Source organism: Phoca vitulina, unplaced genomic scaffold (assembly GCF_004348235.1).
Source record: "Phoca vitulina isolate PV1807 unplaced genomic scaffold, GSC_HSeal_1.0 scaffold36, whole genome shotgun sequence".
Classification (NCBI taxonomy): Eukaryota; Metazoa; Chordata; class Mammalia; order Carnivora; family Phocidae; genus Phoca; species Phoca vitulina.
This window is the reverse complement of record NW_022589739.1, coordinates 14,735,555-14,753,402: the sequence shown is the minus strand read 5'-3', so window position 1 is coordinate 14,753,402 and position 17,848 is coordinate 14,735,555. Positions and strand designations below refer to the sequence as shown.

The 17,848-nt window shown below is 53.2% G+C and overlaps 1 protein-coding gene across 2 annotated transcripts in view; it reads left to right on the top strand.

Annotated features, from left to right (window-relative positions):
- Window positions 1-2,111: 2,111 nt before the first annotated feature.
- CHRDL2 (chordin like 2) overlaps window positions 2,112-17,848 on the top strand; it is a 31,322-nt gene continuing 15,585 nt past the window's right edge. For both annotated transcript variants that reach the window (XM_032427227.1, XM_032427228.1), the window contains exons 1-3: window positions 2,112-2,193; window positions 13,239-13,351; window positions 17,224-17,317. In XM_032427227.1, coding sequence (XP_032283118.1) covers window positions 2,112-2,193; window positions 13,239-13,351; window positions 17,224-17,317 — 289 coding nt within the window. The remainder of the gene's footprint in view (window positions 2,194-13,238; window positions 13,352-17,223; window positions 17,318-17,848) is intronic.

Genomic DNA, 17,848 nt, shown 5'->3' with positions numbered 1-17,848 from the left:
AACAAAGATGGAGAAAGAAAATATCTCTGTCCCAGATCCTTGGGATGAGATCATTTCTGCAATTAAGCACTACATTTAATTCTGAGCTCCCTGAAAGCAAGGCAAAAAGGGAAGCATGATGACATACAAAGCTCTCATTATCTGTTAAAATCCAGTATACTCAAGGAAGAGAAAGAGACTGGCCAGATTGGAGTGGGAGATATTAAGTCTGAAGGGCACCTTGGGGTAGATTATGCTTGTCCCTGATTCTGAGAGCTCTGGGGAAGCTCCATCTCTGGGGATCACTGGTTCTTCCCAGTGCTCTCTGTTCTGGAGGGGCTAGCCTGGCAGCACATGGGAATGGGGAGCCCAGCCTTATTGTAAGAAGATATCTTTACAGCCGGCCAGCCAGAAGTGTGAGAAGCTGGAAATGATTCTCTACCAGAGTGGCATGTAGCTCAGTATCCCATCTTACCTCTTACCCTTCTCAGTCCTCTCCCCTCCCCTGCTCACTGGACTTCCCAGGAGTTCTGCAAGAGAAGCTGGGCAGGAAGTTGAGGTCCAAAGCCAGATGGATGAACTTGACCAAAATGGCCCAGCAAGTTAGGGAGAGAGCCATGGAGAAGGACCCTGCCCTTTTGATTTCAGAGCCTGGGTGTTTCTTGTCCAGAAAGCTCAGGGGTCCTACTAATTCATGCACTCATTCAACACAAGGTATGGGGCACTAACCATGGCTTTCGGGGCTGTACCCCAGGGAGCTCACCTTCTGGTGGGAAAGTTGAGACTTTGACAACCAGCTCTCACTGAGGAGGACTGAACTTGGCCATCACTCTCAGGGAGGTGCAGGCCTTACTTGCAGAGACCAAGGAGAGATCACGTCGTGCTTCAGGAGTGGGAGGGGGAAAAGCAGAGGAAGACTTCCAGAGGAAGGGCCAAGAATCCCGCTGGACTGGATTTCGACCTAGGCACGGAGCGTGTGGGTAGGAAGGGGAAGGTCATTCCAGCTGCCTGGAATTATGACCCCTTCTTTTTGAGATGTGAGTACTTTGACGTTCATTATCTCATTTCATCTTCGGAAAAAATGTGGAACGTATTAGGATCCCCATTTTTAGATTTTGAGGAGGCGTGTCCAAGACCACAAACGGAATTAAGAATGGCAAGTGTCCTGATTTCATCCAGAGTGATGTGCACGCACCGCCCTAAGCGCCTTGCGGTTTCCTTCTCCCACCCCGACATCTCATCCTTCCCCACCCGAAAGTCCCACCTGAAGCCTAACTGGGTTGCGTCCTCCTGCGCTCTGGGCGCCGCGGAGAGTCAGGGGTTAAAGCCCGTGGTCCGGGTGGCCCCTTCCCCCTCCCCAGCCCTCTCGCCTCCTCTCGGCGCCGCGCCTGGAGCGTGCGTCCCGGAGACCCGCACGAGAGAGGAGGGGAAAGGTGGGCCTGTTTCTCGGGTGGCCAATCCACCGAGCCCGCGGTGCCCCAGAGGAGGCGCCAGCGCTAGGCCAGCGCCAGGCCGGGGCTGCCTGCTTCCCGCGGCAAAGTACAAATGCTCCCGAGCGCGGCGCCTGGCGCCCTTGGCGTGCACAGCCGGCCCGCGCTCAGCCAGCCCCCGCGGCCGCCGCGCCGTCGCCGCCGCCGCCGCCGCCGCCGCCGCCGCCGGTACCGCCGCCCCGCCGCGCCCCAGGACCCCGCAGCCCTACCCCGAGCCCACCGAGCAGGGGGCGCCGGCCGCTTCTAGCCCGCGCGCCCGGAACAGCCCGCTGGTCCCGCGCGCCTCGGCCAACGCTGCGCGCTCCGCAGACCCCTGTCCTCCCCGTCTTTCTCCTCCTCCCCTCCCTCTCACCTTCTCCTTTGCTTTTACTGCTTTCCCTTCCTGCCGCACCTTCCTCCATCTCTCCATCTCTCTCTCTCCTTTTCCCTTGTTCTCTTTCCACCTTCCTCTTATTCCCACCTTGGACCTCCCTTTCTGTCCTCACCACCTACTCCACCCTTCTCTGACTCTCCACTGTAGAGGCAACCCTCCCTGGGTCTGCGGGTTGCTTTGTGCCCCTGTGCCTCAGTGTCCTCATCTCACTTTCTCCCGACGCCCCTCCCGGCTCAGCGCCCGGCGGCCTGGCCCTGGGAGAAGGAAGGATGTTTCCCGAGGTAAGGGTCCTCTCCTCCTTGCTGGGACTCGCGCTGCTCTGGTTCCCCTTGGACTCCCACGCTCGAGCCCGTAAGTAGGGGTGCTGGTGGCGCTGGGTAGGCAGAGGAGGGATTCGAGCCCCTGGGATGTGCGGGGTGGCGGGGGGCGGGGGCAAGTGCCAGGACTCAGGACCTCAAACTGTTCTGACAGCCATCGGGCAGCACCTGTGTAGGGAGAGTGGAGACTTCTCTGCGGACCAGTAAGGGCTGATGAGTGTGGGATACTGCGGGGAAACTTGGGGAAACTTGGCAAAACTCAGAGCCAAGGGGGCTGCTGCCACGGACCTGAGGATGCGGGGGACTGAGGGCGGTGGGAGAGAGGGCAGGACACTGTGCGTGTGTGTTGGCTGCTGGTGGTGCTTAACGTTCTCAGGAGAGAGCCGGGCATGTCTGGCTGCAAGGGTGTGATGAAAGTGATGAAGATGTAGACCACTGCATTCAAAGGGAGCCCATGGAAAGACAGAAGAGCTAACTAGACAAACCTCATTCTGTTACCCCTTGTGATCCTCACAACACTCCCATGAGGTGGGTATTGTCATTTGCATTTTACAGATGAGAAAACAGGTTGACAGAAGAAACTTGATTAAGTTTACAGAGCTAGTAAGCCATCCAAAGCCCGAGCTCTCCAATTCCAAATCCTATGCTTTTTCCCCCTGCCCCACAGCATCTGAAGGAACCCTGATTTGGAGTTGTAAGACTCTGGGAGGCAGCAAGGGCACAGGGAGATAGACCAGTCTTCACTATCCCAGATCTTTTGAATACCAGCAGGTGAGGGCACCGCTCTAAGCCTCAGTTCCCTAATCTATAAAATGGGAGTCAAAATCCCAGGGCTGTTGTGAGAATTAAATTGGAGAAAATATGTCAAGCAACTAGCACCAGCAACTAGCTGGTACATGGTAGCGTCAGTAAAAATATCAGTCTCCCAATTCATGCTTCTCCACTTAGACGCAGTGTAACCTCAAACAGTTTATATAATCTCTCTGAACCTCAGTTTCCCCCTACCCCTGCAAGAGGCTGGTGGACCGCCTCCCCATCCCCAATCTCTTGGAATGCTGTGAGGATGGAAAACAAAACCAAAGATTCACTTAATGAGAAGGAAGGAGCTTAGTTCAAACCTTAAAATACCTGATAAAGAACCCGAGGACAAGGAGGAGCAGGGGTCTGCTCCACGTTACACAGCACAGGGACTGGGATGAAGACCCCAGTTTCCCAAGTCCCAGCCTAGCGCTCTGTCCTCTCCACAGCTCAGCTCCCCCTTTCTTTTGCTGCCTTTCTTTTGCACGTGACTTTCTGGAGCTGGTGGGGCTGGATTCTGTTTCATTCTTGTCTCTGCTTGTGAGGGCAGGCTGCATGTCTGGTCGTCTCTGGGCTGCCGGCAGCATGAGACTCACAGAAGTCCTTAGTAATAGGTAATGGAAAGACCTCAGCGTTGGGTTCAAGTCCTGCCTCTGGCCCTCAGCAGCTGTGTGACTTATCATACGTCACAACTTCTCTGAGCCTCAATTTCTTGATCTGAGACACACACGCACCTGGAACCCAAAGGGTTCTTGGGAGGATTCAAGGAGGTGACTGTGTTAAATTAGCCAGCACAATGCCTAGTACTCAGTAAATGTCTCCTCCCCTTCCTTGGGCCCCGGAGGTTTCCTCCTAACACTTACCTGTTGTTTCTTAAAAGGGACTTACCACAGAATGCTCTCCATGTCTGCCTCCCTTCCTCTTGGCACAGCATTCTTAGCCCCCAAGGCTTTTCTCCAAGCATCACTGCCCTGGATACATCTCTGACAGATGAACCAGAATCAGATCATTGTGCAGGATTGCTGATGTCCTACCCACACCCCTCCTGTCAACCTCCCGTATCTTGCCAGCCCTTCATCACCTTGCTGGGTCACACTTCTTCCAGCAAACTTTCCTTGGCCACCCACGCCCCTTCCATCTCCTTCCTCTGCGCCTCCACTGGCCTTCAGGCCCCTACCTCTCACTGGGTCCTGCTAGAATTCTATCTCCCCTACAGCCTGGAGCTTAGCTCCACACATGCAAGAAAACTACTCAGAGCAGACTTGAATTAAGGTGAGGTGGACTGGCATTCAGAGGGGTGTGTTCAGATTCTGGGATGTCAGAGCTGAAAGAGCCTTTGAAAATCATCTGCTTCTACCTGCAATTTTCCTACCCTTATAGTTAAACTGAAGCCCAGGAAGTGGGAGAGACTTGCCCAAGTTCACACCACAGATTTATTAAAGAAAAGAATACACAGATGTGTCACTTATCGGTTATGTGCATTGGGACAAATCACTTCCCTTCTCTGAGCTTCACTTCGTCTAGTGCTGACTATCTATGAATCTAGGAACAATCCTATTCTATAGGCATTTGCCAGGGTCCTATTTGGGGTCTCTTAGGAAGGTCCTTGTCTTAGTTCAAGTAAGATTCACCAGGAGATGTCTTATGCACGACAGGCCTCAGGCGCTTTCAGAAGTGATGCCAACAGATGGGAATTCTCAGGTCTGCGTCATGTCAGACTCCTGAGGTGGCTCAGCCCTGCAGAATGCCAAAGGCCTGTGAGCATGCATGGCGGTTTGCTCCTCATGGTGCAAGACTATTCAAACAAAGGTTATTCTGTCCTTGGCTCTGCTTCCAGCCACAGATTGAGTTCAACCTGGACGGAGTCTCAACTCTGGCCAGGTGGAACCACAGACATGCATGATGTTAGTCAGTTTGGGCACCCTCTCTCTGTGGAATGAGAACCTGTGTAATGTCTTGACTCCCTCTCCAGTGCTCTGCCCCTAGGTCAGTGCCTCTCTATTGTGCTCTTCCCTTACTAATTGCTACCCCCACCCCCACCTCCCCTTAAGGTATCTGGCATGCTGCTGCTTTCTCTTCCCTCCCGCTGTCCAATCCTGCTTTCAGGAGACAGTTATCAAGTAAAAACATCAATCTCTCTATCCTCACTCCAAGGGTAATGCGTATGGTAGGAATTGGAGCTTCTGTCCCCAGGTGACAGGATCCCAGACTGCAGAAGTAGAGAGGGGGCAGAAAGGGAGCTCCAGTCGGATGACGTGGCTCGGAGGACAAATTGGAGTCAGAAGGTCCAGGCTTCAGCCTGGCTCTGCTAATTCCAGCTGTGACACCAGACAAGTTGCCCTTCTCTGCCCCTCAGTTTTCCCAGCTGTAAAGAGAAATGGGTGACCCAAACAGGTCATCATTGAGGACCATTCTGGCTTTAACATCCTGTGATTCTAAGACTCTAAGATCCAGAGACGCTTGATTCTGAGTCTGCTCTGGACTTTGGAAAAAGGAAGTTGGGGGAGTTTAGATCTACAGCCTGGTCATCCTGCCCTCAGACACCAGGAGAGCGTACCTAGAAGGCCTAGAACAGTGGGTGTGGAGGGAGACCCACCAGTAGGGACCCTGCCCTGCTGTTCAGCTTAGCTGCATCCCCATCTACACGTCCAGATGTACATGGGGGAAGGGGGCACCGGAGCAAAGGCTTGACATCTAGCTCCAGGCAGGCCCCTCCCTGGGTGGGTTAGGCGGTTCTGCACCTCCTCCCTCCCACCAGTAGAGGTCTCTGTCTCACTCACTCGCCAGCAGGCGGAGCCCCGCGACAGCTGCACAGGGTTCCAGCTGTTGCACCTGTTCCAGGACTGGCCTCTCAAGTTCCCCCAGCCACTAGCCATGGCGCCGGTCTCTGGGGGAGGGATCCTGGGTCCCTTGGACTCCGAAAGAGAAGGACTGGTGTGAGTGCGGTGCCCCTGGGAGCTGCAGCGCCGAGATCATTTCAGGCAAGCCCCTGGACAGGATTGCATCTCGTACCAGAGAAGGCCGTCCGTCCCAGTCTTCTTCTGATACCCGTTCTTATAGCCCGATTCTTCCTTATGGCTCACCTGGATCCTTCTGTTTGCACTTTAAAGCCTCTTCTTCTGGCCCTGCCCCCTTAGGGGAGGGATGAGCCTATAAGCAGCCCCCCAGATCCGAAGACTGCCACTGGAGTTTGTGCTGGCATATATCAATGATCTTAGGCGAGTCCTGATCCCTCTTCTAGGACTCAGTTTCCACATCTGTAAAATAAAGGACTGGATGTCATCTCTCAGGCCCTAACTTTCTAAGATACCGTGAATCTAAGTGTATGTGTCCAAGGCAGAAGAGAATGTAAATAGTCTCATCTCTGCCCCCCTGACGCTTGCCGGTAACAGAGCTGCCCTTCCTGGTTTGACAGTGCCCCTGAACATCTGTCATGTGCCAGAGAAGAAGAGTCAGGTTCAGAGAAGTGAGGGCCTTTTCCCTAGGTCGCCCAGCTTCGCCCCTGAAGACCTGAGGTTTTCACTTCTGATTCCCTCCCCCATTGGGTGCCAGCGCCCAGAGCAGAGCTTATGTCTGGGAGAGAAGCAGGTTTGTTTTTGTGAGCGGGAACCATAAATAAATAAAGTATGGCTGTGTGGGCGCCAGGGAAAAGATGGGAACGTTCTCACATTCCCGCACAGCTGGCTCGCTCAGGTCCTTGCAGGCTGGGGACAGGCTAGCCACAGTCCCGGCCCTCTCTCCTCACACCCCACACCCTCTGGTCCCCTCCAGCTTCCTCTGCAGCCCAGAAGCTTCTTTCTGGTTGTCTTTTCTGCTTCCTGTTGGAAGAATTCCCAATCACATTACCCACTCCTAACTATCCCCTAGGAGGCCTTTATCATAGCATGAGAGTTTCAAGGCAGACTGTGGGATGGCCTTGGATGGGGCAGATTAGAAATTCTTACCTACATGTGAAGATCATGGAATTGTTCATCCTCTTACCTGCCCAGGCCCCTGACCTTTTTGTACATGGTGGTGTGTGGTTTGGGAGTTCAGATGGCAGATGGCGAGAGCTGGAAAGGGGAGGTCAAAGGTTAATTCCTGGTAGGTGGCAAGGTCAAAGTGCTAAGAGGGATTTGGCTACCTTATCACATGATGAAGTATTCTTTTTGTGAAAGAGGTTTCCAGGATTAAGGACCATCAATCACCTCCTCTTCCAGAACCTCCCCTCTCCATTGACTCCGTTCTTTCATGGTGCATTCATTAATCCAGCGCCCAACTCTGTGTAGGATCCGGGCAGAGCACTCGGAGATACACAGATTAATGAAATATGGTCTCTGCTCTCAAGAAGCTCACAGTTTAGTAAGGAAGAAGAATGCATTTAATCAGTCCTTCTAATCCAGTGACGAGAGTTGTCGGAGAGGGCTGAACCCAGTTCTGCGGGAGCGCCGAGGAAGGACTGGCCGCTGGCCTGGGAGGGTGGGGCGGCTTCACGGAAAGGGTGGCCTCTGGACAAGCTTTTGAAGAACAAGGCTGAGCGGCCAAACACGAGACGGAGAACCACATTCCAAGTGGAGGAAACAGCACAGGAAGGCGCGCGAGTGTGAAAGAGCCCGGTGGGGTGGTGGAAGAGTGAGATATTCATCAAGAGGAGGGGAGGCTGCACACAGGGCCACCGCTGCGAGCGCGGCCGGAAAAGCAGGCAAGAGCCGGCTCACGACAGGCTGGGGTGACATGCCCTCAGTTCAAATTAGATCAACTAAGTCCAGTCACTTTCAGTCAGTATCAAGCTAGGGAAGCGCTTTGGCTGCGGCCTATCCAAGTGGACGCTTCAGGCAAGCAGGGGAGCTAGCCCCCAGCCCGTGCCAGCCACCTGCAGTGAGTGGCCTCGCATGAACCACAGTCACCGCCACCCCTGTGCCTTTGCGGGTAGCTCCTGCTGGCTGCCTGACAGGCCCTTCCCCTCTGTCTGCACCTTGTTAACTCCTTCAGCGGCCAGGTCCTGCATCTTCTCGGGCAAGCCTTCCCTAAAGCTTCTGTGCTTCCACTACCATAGAACTTGTCACACTGTGTGCACAGCTGACCCTTAAGGTTAGGGACACCAACCCCCGCACAGTCAAAAATCTGCATAGAACTTTGACTCCCCCAAAAACTTAATAACAGATAGCCCGCTGTTGACTTAAAGCCTTACTGGTAACATACACAGCCGATGAATCCATCTCTTGTATGTTATATGTATTATACAGTATAATCTTGCAATCAAGGAAGCAAGAGAAAAGAAAACGTTATTAAGAAAATCATAAGGAAGAGAAAATACACATAGAGTACTGTACTGTAAAAAATCCACTAATAAGTGGACCTGCACAGTTCAGACCGATGTTGTTCAAGGTCAGCTGTATTTTATCTATCCATCTTCTGCATTAGGCTGGGAGCTCCTCGAGGATGGGGACTGTGTCTTGCTTAGTCACGGCCCAGGCCCACCAATGTGCGTAAGACCTGATACACGAAAGCTCAATAGCTGAGTGAATAGCAGGAAGTAATATCGCTATTCCTAATGATACTAAGAAATCATAAGTAATGATAATAACAGTCCCTGCTTGGCGGGTCAGGTGCCCCACATCCACCTGTGGTTTAGGCCTAAAGCCGCAATCCCATCCTGGACTGCTTCTTTTCCCTCCCCACCCATATCCAGCCTGCCCTACAGCCCACAGCCCACCCACCGTATTTCCCAAGTATTCCCCAAATCTGCACTTGAGCCCGTGGGCACTGCTTCTATCTTGGTCCGGGCTAGCAAGCTCTCAAAACCAGCCCATACGACAGCCTCCCCTGGCCTCTCTGCCTCCAGTTTTGCCCTCCAACCCCTCCGATCAGTGATGGTGGTAAAATGCAAACCTGACCACAGGCATGCCCCAGTTTAAAGGTTTAAAACTTTTCCATGGCTTTCTTTTGCCCTCTGGGCTCTCAAGGCCCCTCATGAGCCTCTTCCTCGCTCTCTGGCCTGATCTCCAGCCTCTCGCCCATCCTGACCAGTTTGATCTCTGTATCCCAGCCTTGAGGTCTATGTAAGCAGAGAGGGTGTTGGGGAGTCTGGCTTGTGAGTGTGGCTAGGAGAGTGTGGGGAGCCACAGGAAACAGGGTTGGTAAGGTTGTAAATGAGGGAGGTTTGACCTCAGTGGCAGGTACCATGATGTTCATGCCCTAATGGGTGCCTGGGGGCTGCGCATAGAATTATGGGAGTAAAAGGAATACCATGAGAAACAGACTGTTAGGGAAGTTTGGGGTCAGCACCCAGATCTGCTTTTTGTTTTATAGCCAACTATTTAATTGAGCATCTAATATGTGCCAGGCACTGGGCATATTACATATGTTATCTGATTTAATTCTACAATAACCCTGAGAGGTAGAGATTATTACTAATCCCATTTAACAGCTATGGAAACTGAGGCCTAGAGTGATTAAGTAACTTGTCTAAACTCAGGCTGCCGATAAAAGCCAAATCCGGGGCACCTGGGTGGTCAGTTGGTTAAGTGTCTTACTCTTGATTTCGACTCGGGTCATGATCTCAGGGTTGTGATCTCAGGGCTGTGAGACAGAGCCCCTTGTTGGGCTCCCCACTGGGCAGGGGCCCGGCTTAAGAGTCTCTGTCTCCCTCTCCCTCTGCCCCTCCCCCCGCAAAAAAGCCAAATCCAATTTGAGCCCCCACCTATCTGATTCCAAAGCCAGGGTCTTTGGACTGTGTACACACCACCACTGAGTGAGGGGTTTTGAGGGGTATGAGACCTGTCCAACTTTAATTTTTCTCTATCTCAAGCCTGGAAGAGGGCCAATTATCCTTTTCAAATGAAAACTTCCTCCACTACTGTCTTTTTCCTGGATTAAATATCACTGCTAGGGGCCATTAACTCCTAAAGATCCCTGAGAGAAGGCCCAGTGCCCCCCTGAGTTGGGCAGAGGGAGGATGGGATGATGCATGGTGGTGGGTGGAGAGGGAAACAGGGCAGGACCAAGGCTAGGACAGGTATGGGAAGGCCACAGAAGACCAAAAGGAATAGATGGGAAAGGAGGGGATGTGAGAGACAGACTTTGCCTCCTTCTTCGTGCCACCCAGGATCAGCCCCACTGGCTCCCTGAACCTTATCCTAGCCCACGTCGGAGCCCCTGAGAACCTGGGTGTATGAGACCATCAATACATCCTAAATCATGGAAGCTTGAAATAATCAGATCTTAGAGCCACAAAATTGTACAGTTCTAGAAGCTTTCATGTTCTCATGAAATGTAGGCTCTTGGAAGCACAGAATTCTCAAATCTTGAATCTTAGAAACTTAGAGTCTTGCAGTCTTAGAATTGTGAAATCATGGATTCATAAGCAGTATCTGTGCAGAAACCTTTGGAGATCAAAGTTCACCTTCGCCCTTATTTTGCAGAGGAGAAACTGAGGCTCAGAGAAGGAAGAGTCTTCCTCATTGTCACACAGTGAATTCGTGGCATAAGGAGCTAGAGCTCCTTCCACCAGCCATTAGCAAGGATAGGGGCTGATGCCAGGACTGCAGGGATGGAGGCGGCTGCGGCCTGGCCCTTCCTCCCTCTGCCTGGCGTTGGCATGGCCTTGGACCCTCACTTCCCTGGTGTAAGGGGGAGCCCCAGGCAATGCCACCCTTCCTTGTGCCTCTCACCTTGGAGGGCGTGGTAGGCTGGGGTTGTGGCCGCAGGAGGCCTCCTGGGGTGGCGGGACCAGCCTGCCAGGCCCCCCATGTTCTCAGCGGCTGCCAGGTCTGTTGGGGGGGCGGCCTGGGCACGGGCTGAGACATTTGCTCTGTCTCCATGCTCTGAGCAGGCAGTGAGGGGGAGGGGTGCCAACTGGCACGGGAGCCAGGCTGCGGGGCCGCCCCAAGGAAGGTGGGAGAGGGTTTCTTCAGCAACAAGGCAGAGACCTAAGGCCGCCTGGTAGTGTCGCAATCGGCCCCTCCCTGGTGGGGGGAGGGGACTGAGGAAGAAAGACATTATTCAGTCCTTGGAGAGTTGGGCTGGCTCTGACAAGCACCCCAGCTGGGGCTGTGTCCCGCCCTCTCAGCCAGCAGAGGCCGAGAGATAAACACAGCTCATTTGATACGGGCCAGCCGGGGGCCTTGCTGGGAAAGGGATCTGCTGTCCGATTCCCCCCCCCCCCTCTACTTTGGGGAGCTGGGGAGGGCGCGGGGAGGGAGCTCAGCCGTGTGCTCTTAGGGTCCCCAGGAAGCACAGACTCTGGAGGCATCATGACTGTGGCCTCAAATCTTTGTTCTGGGAGGCCCGAGAGGCTGAGCAGGAGCAGTGCAAAGAGCCAGGGGCAGGCCAGTTCCAGCTTCTTACAGGGGAAACTCTCTAAAGGTTAGGACTGGCCGTGGAGCTCCTCTCCTTTGGAGGTGTGTGTCGGACGGTACCCCAGCCCACCCCCCAACACTGAGAGGGAATTCCTGTCCTGCTGTCCTGCTAGTGTGCTGCTTTCAATTCTCTGTGATTCTATGAGTTCAAATGTCAAAGAGAAAGACCTAGAAAGCAGGCAGGAGGAAGTGTGAAAGGCGACCTCTAGATTCTAGACCAGTAGGGGACGAGGAAAGAAAATAGGGAATAGGGTATGGTGGCCGCTGAGGCAGAGAGTGGAGCCCCTAGGCCCTGGGATCGGGCACAAAGCCATGGAGAAGGGAGGTGAACTGCAAGGAGCTATGCCCGGGAGTGGAGTCCTGGGTTCCAGTCGCTAGGTGGATGGCCTAAGCAAGTCACCCAGGCACTGGATCCTCGGTTTTTCCATCTCCTTTTCTCTTAATGATGGTAACGATCCCAATAACCCAGCTTAGAGGGACTGGATCACCTATTCAAGATGACCCATCTTGCAGGGTCATTGTTACCACAATTATCATAATAATAGCATTCAACAAGTGTCGGGAACTGGGCTAAGTAAGTAAGCATTTGACAAGCATTACCCAATTTAATGCTCAAAACAACAATGTCAATGGGGTAATTAAGTAATTTATGTAAAGAGAAGATAGTAAACGTTGGCTCCTTTTTCCATAGCTCAATCTCATTTAATTCCATAAACCTTTGTGGACACTTAGCTTGTGCTGGGCACCTCATTTCCACCCTAGAAGAGCTCAGCTTATTCTTTAGGTAACGTAGAGTTTTCCTGTAAGAATGACAGCATCCCTTCTGGCTTGTAAAAATCACCCGCTACCTGTGAGGAGCAAGGGTGGCAGGGATAGGGCCAGAGGCGGGAGGATGGGGCGCGGGGCTGGAAGCCCGGCCCGGAGCCCTGAGCCAGGGCTAGGTGGTGGTCCAGTAAGAGGGGAGGGGGAGGGCAGGCTGGGCGGCTGATGGGGTGTGAGAAGTGAGGAGAGGTGGTTTCAGGAAAGCAGGCTTGCAGGAGAGGTATCTAACCTAATGAAACAAACTTTCCTCATTCTTGAAGCATTCCCTTGCATATTGACAACTGAAACGCAGGTCACAAAAATAGCCAATTGACGTGCAGTCGTAGTAGTAGCAATGACTATATTAAGGATATTTAAAAGTCAGCTTTCGAAGAACCTTTCCCTAGGCAGCCCTTGTTTTCCCAATTTAAACCCTTTCATCACAGCTCCCTGAGATAGTAGGCTGTGAAAAGCAGGGGAGGAGCTCTGAGTGGCTTTATTGAAAAGGTGGGTCACAGGACCCAGAGAGAAGGTGTGCGTGCATGCGTGTGTGCGTGTGCGTGTGTGTGTGTGTGTGTGTGTGGAGAGAGAGAGGGTCAGCAGTGGGAAGGATGTGTGTGTGTGTGTGTGTGTGTGTGTGTGTGTGTTTGCAGAGATGTAGGAAATAAATAAGCAACATGGGACCAAAAGAGAGGAAGCCGGTGTGATTATGAGGGTAGAAGGAGCACTGAACTGAGAGTCAGGAGACGTGGGCTACCATCCCTGCTGGGTGACGGACTTCCTATGTGACCTTAAAGGTGTAATTTATCCTCCGGGGCCTCAGATTGTTCATCTAATAACATTTATACCACAATTTAAATCTGTAAGCACTTTCACTGTTTGATCTTCCTAACTGTCCTATGAGAGAAGTGTTAAGGTTCAGAAAGGGGCAGTGACATGCCCAACGTCACACAGCAAGTGTGTAGTCAAGCTGACGGACTCAGATATTCCGGGCCCCTGCCTGGGAGAGCACATCTGGTGGGTTCTTTTCGCCTATCTGGTCCAGATGACATCCTTCCTAAAGCCAGAGAGAAGGAGGCACGAAGCAGGATCTTTGGGCTGGAGCCTCCCGGGACTGACAAAGCGCTGGTTGGTCTGCCAGGTCCAGACCTGTTCTGCCTTTTCCATGGGAAGAGATATGCGCCCGGTGAAAGCTGGCACCCCTACCTGGAACCACAGGGCCTGATGTACTGCCTGCGCTGTACCTGCTCAGAAGTAAGTTCCTCTGGCCCCTTGGCCACCTGTGACAGGTAGGGCACCCCAGAGGGAGGGTGGGGCCACGCCGCTTCACCAGTGAGTACTCAATGCGCGGGGGCTCCTGTGCACCTGCCAGAGATAAGGCACACCGCGGGGCAGTGGCTGGACCGGGCTGGGGAGCTGGGCCCTCCATCTTTCAGCCGGCCTTCCTTCCACCTTTGCTGCTGCCGGCCTCGCCTATGTCCCAGGACAAGAGCCTCTCTGTCCTGACCTCCCATTCCTTCCTTTCCTTGGGCCCTTTCCTCCAGCCACCTCTCTTGCCGCCCGGCCTTAGGATGTGTTCTCCCAACGCCACTGGCTCAAATATTGGTTCTTTAAGGCTTCACCCGAATGCCACCCCCTACCCCCAATAGCCTTATCTGATGCCTCACCTGCAAGGGTGTCTTCTTCTGGGATGCCACATAAGTTTCTCTGTCCCTTCCTCCTGATCATTGTTGGCCAAGGATGACAGTTTTCTGTGCCTGTCCATTACTGCCCCTCCTAGATGGAGCCCCTGAGAGCAGATCTTCCTGGGCGCTCACTCAGACCCAGTTTGGTGTCCTGCCAGAGGCTGACCTACCAGAGGGGCAGAGACCAGATCTTCTTCTTCTTTTTTTTTTTAAAGATTTTATTTATTTATTTATTTGACAGAGAGAGAGACAGTGAGAGAGGGAACACAAGCAGGGGGAGTGGGAGAGGGAGAAGCAGGCTCCCCGCTGAGCCAGGAGCCCAATGTGGGGCTTGATCCCAGGACCCTGAGATCATGACCAGAGCCAAAGGCAGACGCTTAACCGACTGAGCCACCCAGGCACCCCAGACCAGATCTTCTTGTTCACCTCTGTCTCCCCGCAATCCCACCCCAGCACCCTCCACAGAGCCTTGTACTACCAACTAGGTGGAATAAATAAGACCCCCATGTGGTCCAGAATTCTCAGGCCAGGTATGAGGGTGGAGGGGTGAGGATGGAGGGGGAGTGATTTGGGAGGCTTGCAACACCCTTAGCTCTACTTCAGCTGCCTGGGGCCCAGCCCGGTTGGTGTGAGATCTTTGGCTCTTTCTGTCTAGGTGCTGGTGCTGGGGTGGGGGGGAGGGGAGGGGGGCAGAGACAGGGTACCTACCTGGAACCAGCCCCTTGGTGCCAGTCTTTCCCTGCACAAAGCCAAGAGAGGAATGCGGGAGGCCTGTAAGAGTCTTCCTCCTTAAGACAATACTCAAAGTGGGAGCAGAGAAGAGCTTCTGAAAGGCACTGGGAAGTTGGGGGTGGGTGACCAGTCCCCCTCCTGACTCTGATCACTGGAGTCTCATTCCTCCTGGGAAGTTTCCCTCTGATTCCCCACTCCTTCTCCCATGGTTCCAGCGTGGACACAGCCCCCCACAACCGCCTCCCCTTGGTTCTCCTTAGCACATATGAGGCCAATCAGCCTTTACAAAAAGAACTTTATGAAATATAGCCAGACAGCAGAAAGAAAACCATAACAGAAAATTCCAGACATATCATGTGGTCCAGTTGACAAAGTCCAAGTTTTGTGATCCACTGGAGTTAATTCATTTCTCCCTCCCCAGAGTTCACACATGCAGCATTTCCCCAACCCAAGCGACTGTGCGGGTATCTCCAAAATATACCCGGAATCCCTCCACTTCTCTCCACCATCACCGCTCCCCTAATGAAAGCCACCTTCATCTCTCCCTGGGCTGCTACATCAGCCTCGCAACGGGTCTCCCTGTTCCCTCTCTAAGTCCGTCTTCCACACAGCAGCTAGAATTATCTTTTCTGCACATAAAACTGATGGCGTTATTCTACTCTTAAAACCTTCTAATAGTTTTTCGTTGCACCTAAAGTAAAATTCAAATTTCCTGCGTTGGGCTCTGCAGGAGCTACCTTCTGCCTTTTTCTCAGACCTCGTCTCCTACCTGCACCAACACTTCAACCTCAGTCCTACCTGGTTGTTCCTCCATCTGGATGTTTTCCCCCACAAGATCTTCTCACAGATGGTCCCTCCTACTCGCAGTTCATCACATACTTGTGACCCCTTATGAGGTTTCTTTGACAGCTGTTATTAAAATAGTCTTTGTTAACTCAATCACATCACCCTGCTTTATTATTGTCATAAATTTAACATTTGAAATGATCTTGTTCCTACTTGTTTATTGTTTATCGTCTGTCTCCTGCTCCTAGGATGCACGTTCTGTGAGGGCAGAAACCGTGTTGGTCTCACTGCTATGTCCCTAGAGCTTAGAAGAGGGCCTGGCACCCAGCAGTCACGCAAGAGATACTGAGTGCATGAAGGAGTCCCCACCCCAGCCACCAGAGGTGGCTCAGCATCACGGAAAGCACCCAGATCCTGGAGACAGTGCTCATCAGTTGTGTGATCTTAGGCAACTCAACCTCTAGGACAGAGGCTCTTTCCTCATTGTGGAAGTGTGGTAGCTGTACCTACCCCGAGGATTGCTGAGAAGATGAAGGGGCGTCATATATTTATATATAAGATAAAGCCCCTACCTAGTAGCCACTCAGCACATGGTAGTTATGACTTCCCGGAGAGGCGATCTGGCTGCAAGACCTGGTCACCTGCGCATTCAACCCTTTGCCTGTCTCCACCTTATTTCTGGCTGTAGGTTGCGGATCGTCTCCATCCCTTGGCTCCTCCAAGGCCAGAATCAAGAAAGAGATCCTAACTCTTCAGGTCACACAGTTCCTTGAACTCCACCCTAGTTACTCATCTGAGGGGCTCAGTTCACCCTCTAGACATTCTAAGTACCCAGGAGCACCAGGCCTCTAGAAGGCCCCAGTTCTGTGGACTCTGGGATGCCCCTTAGTGTTGATGAGTCCTTGCGAGCTGGCCATCTTGTGGAGCAGTGACCCCAGAGGGGCTGGGGGCTGGTCCAGGGTTTTCCATGGGGCAAGAGGTGCTGCGGGGAAACTCAGTGGGCAGGGGGGCTGGAAGCAAACCTGCCAGCTTCCCAGTTGGACAAAGCTGGCTCCATTCATCTAACCAAGAGGCCCTCTAGCACTCCTCTCCTGGCTCTCATTCATTCACTCCCTCCTTCATCCAGACCGGAACAGGCACTGGCTTGGAGCAGGGCCCTGAGCTGACGATTCAGAGATGAACAGACCAGGCCTGGCCCTTGTTCTTGGGAATCCATGGCTGAAAAGACAAGACCGATGTAAATGGTTCATTACAACACGGAGGGGAGAGTAAGGTGTGGATGCCTAGGTCAGGCTGACAGACCAAGGGGCGGTGGCCTCTCTCTCTTCAGCTCCTCTGTTTCTGCTCATCCCCTTCTCTCTCTCTCTCTGTTTCTCTGCCCCATTCTCTTCCATTTGCTGTACATGGAAAAGCGTAAGAACTCTGGGCCCCTCCTTTGCTGCTGCCAGCTCCAAAGCTTCATGTAAGGTTACCCAAACCTCCCAGAGATTCAGGGAGTGGATCATGAAGCCCTGAGTCTTCTCCACATCAGGTTTCTAGTCGTGTCCCCATCCCTGTCACTTGCCCTCTCTTAACCATGAAGCTCAGGCCCAGAGGGAAAAGAAGGAAATCCCCGAGTTAAAACAACAACAGTGAAGATCAACATCAAAATAACTCCAGCCTTTTACTCGTATTTCTCAAACACCAGGAAGGGGACACAGGTCTGTGCAAACCCATGCACACTGCACCCTCCTCCGTGCTGGGGTGTGCGAGCAGGGGAAGGGGAGGGACTGGGCAAATTGAGTTGATTGCTTTTCTCCAGCCGCAGGCATAAAACGAGTGTAGTGTCCCACAGCTGGGATGGGGTTTGGGGAGAGGACGGGTTCAGGTAGGAGGCAATGGTTCTTTGGAATCAGGACCCCCCCCCCCCCGTGTCCCCTGCAGAGTGCCCATGTGAGTTGTTACCGCCTCCACTGCCCTCCTGTCCACTGTCCCCAGCCTGTGACAGAGCCACAGCAGTGCTGTCCCCGGTGTGTGGGTAAGTAGCCTCCTTCCTCTCCCTTGCCCACTGACCCTCATCCCCATCCCAGTGTGGGCTTCTGGCTGAGGGGGGCCCCTGGAATGAGAGGGGGCAGACTCTAGCCATCAGAGGTTTGGAGGTGGCAAAGGTACTCAGGGGAAGAAACATCGTGGATCCCCCAGAAGGGCTGGGGTAGCAGCAGACGTCTCATTCCGAAGTAGCTGGGCTTGGCAGGAGGAGGGAGAAAATGTGGAAAGTGGCTGAAGGAAACAGGGGTGTGGTTGACCCGTGGATGGCACACTTGGGCCCCAATCCCTCTCTGGCTGGCTGAAGAGGAGCTGAAGAGAGAGAGGCCACCGCCCCTTGGTCTGTCAGAGGGAGTGGACATGCCGTGTGTCACTGGATGAGTGAGCAGGGGCTGGGAGGCCTTGTAGGGAGAGGCCAGGACCACTGCCCTGGGGCTGGGAATGACCAAAGGAGTTGAAGCACGTGGACTCGGAGATTCCTCGTGGTGCTGAGGTTCAGGCATTCTCTGTGTCTTCATGCTAA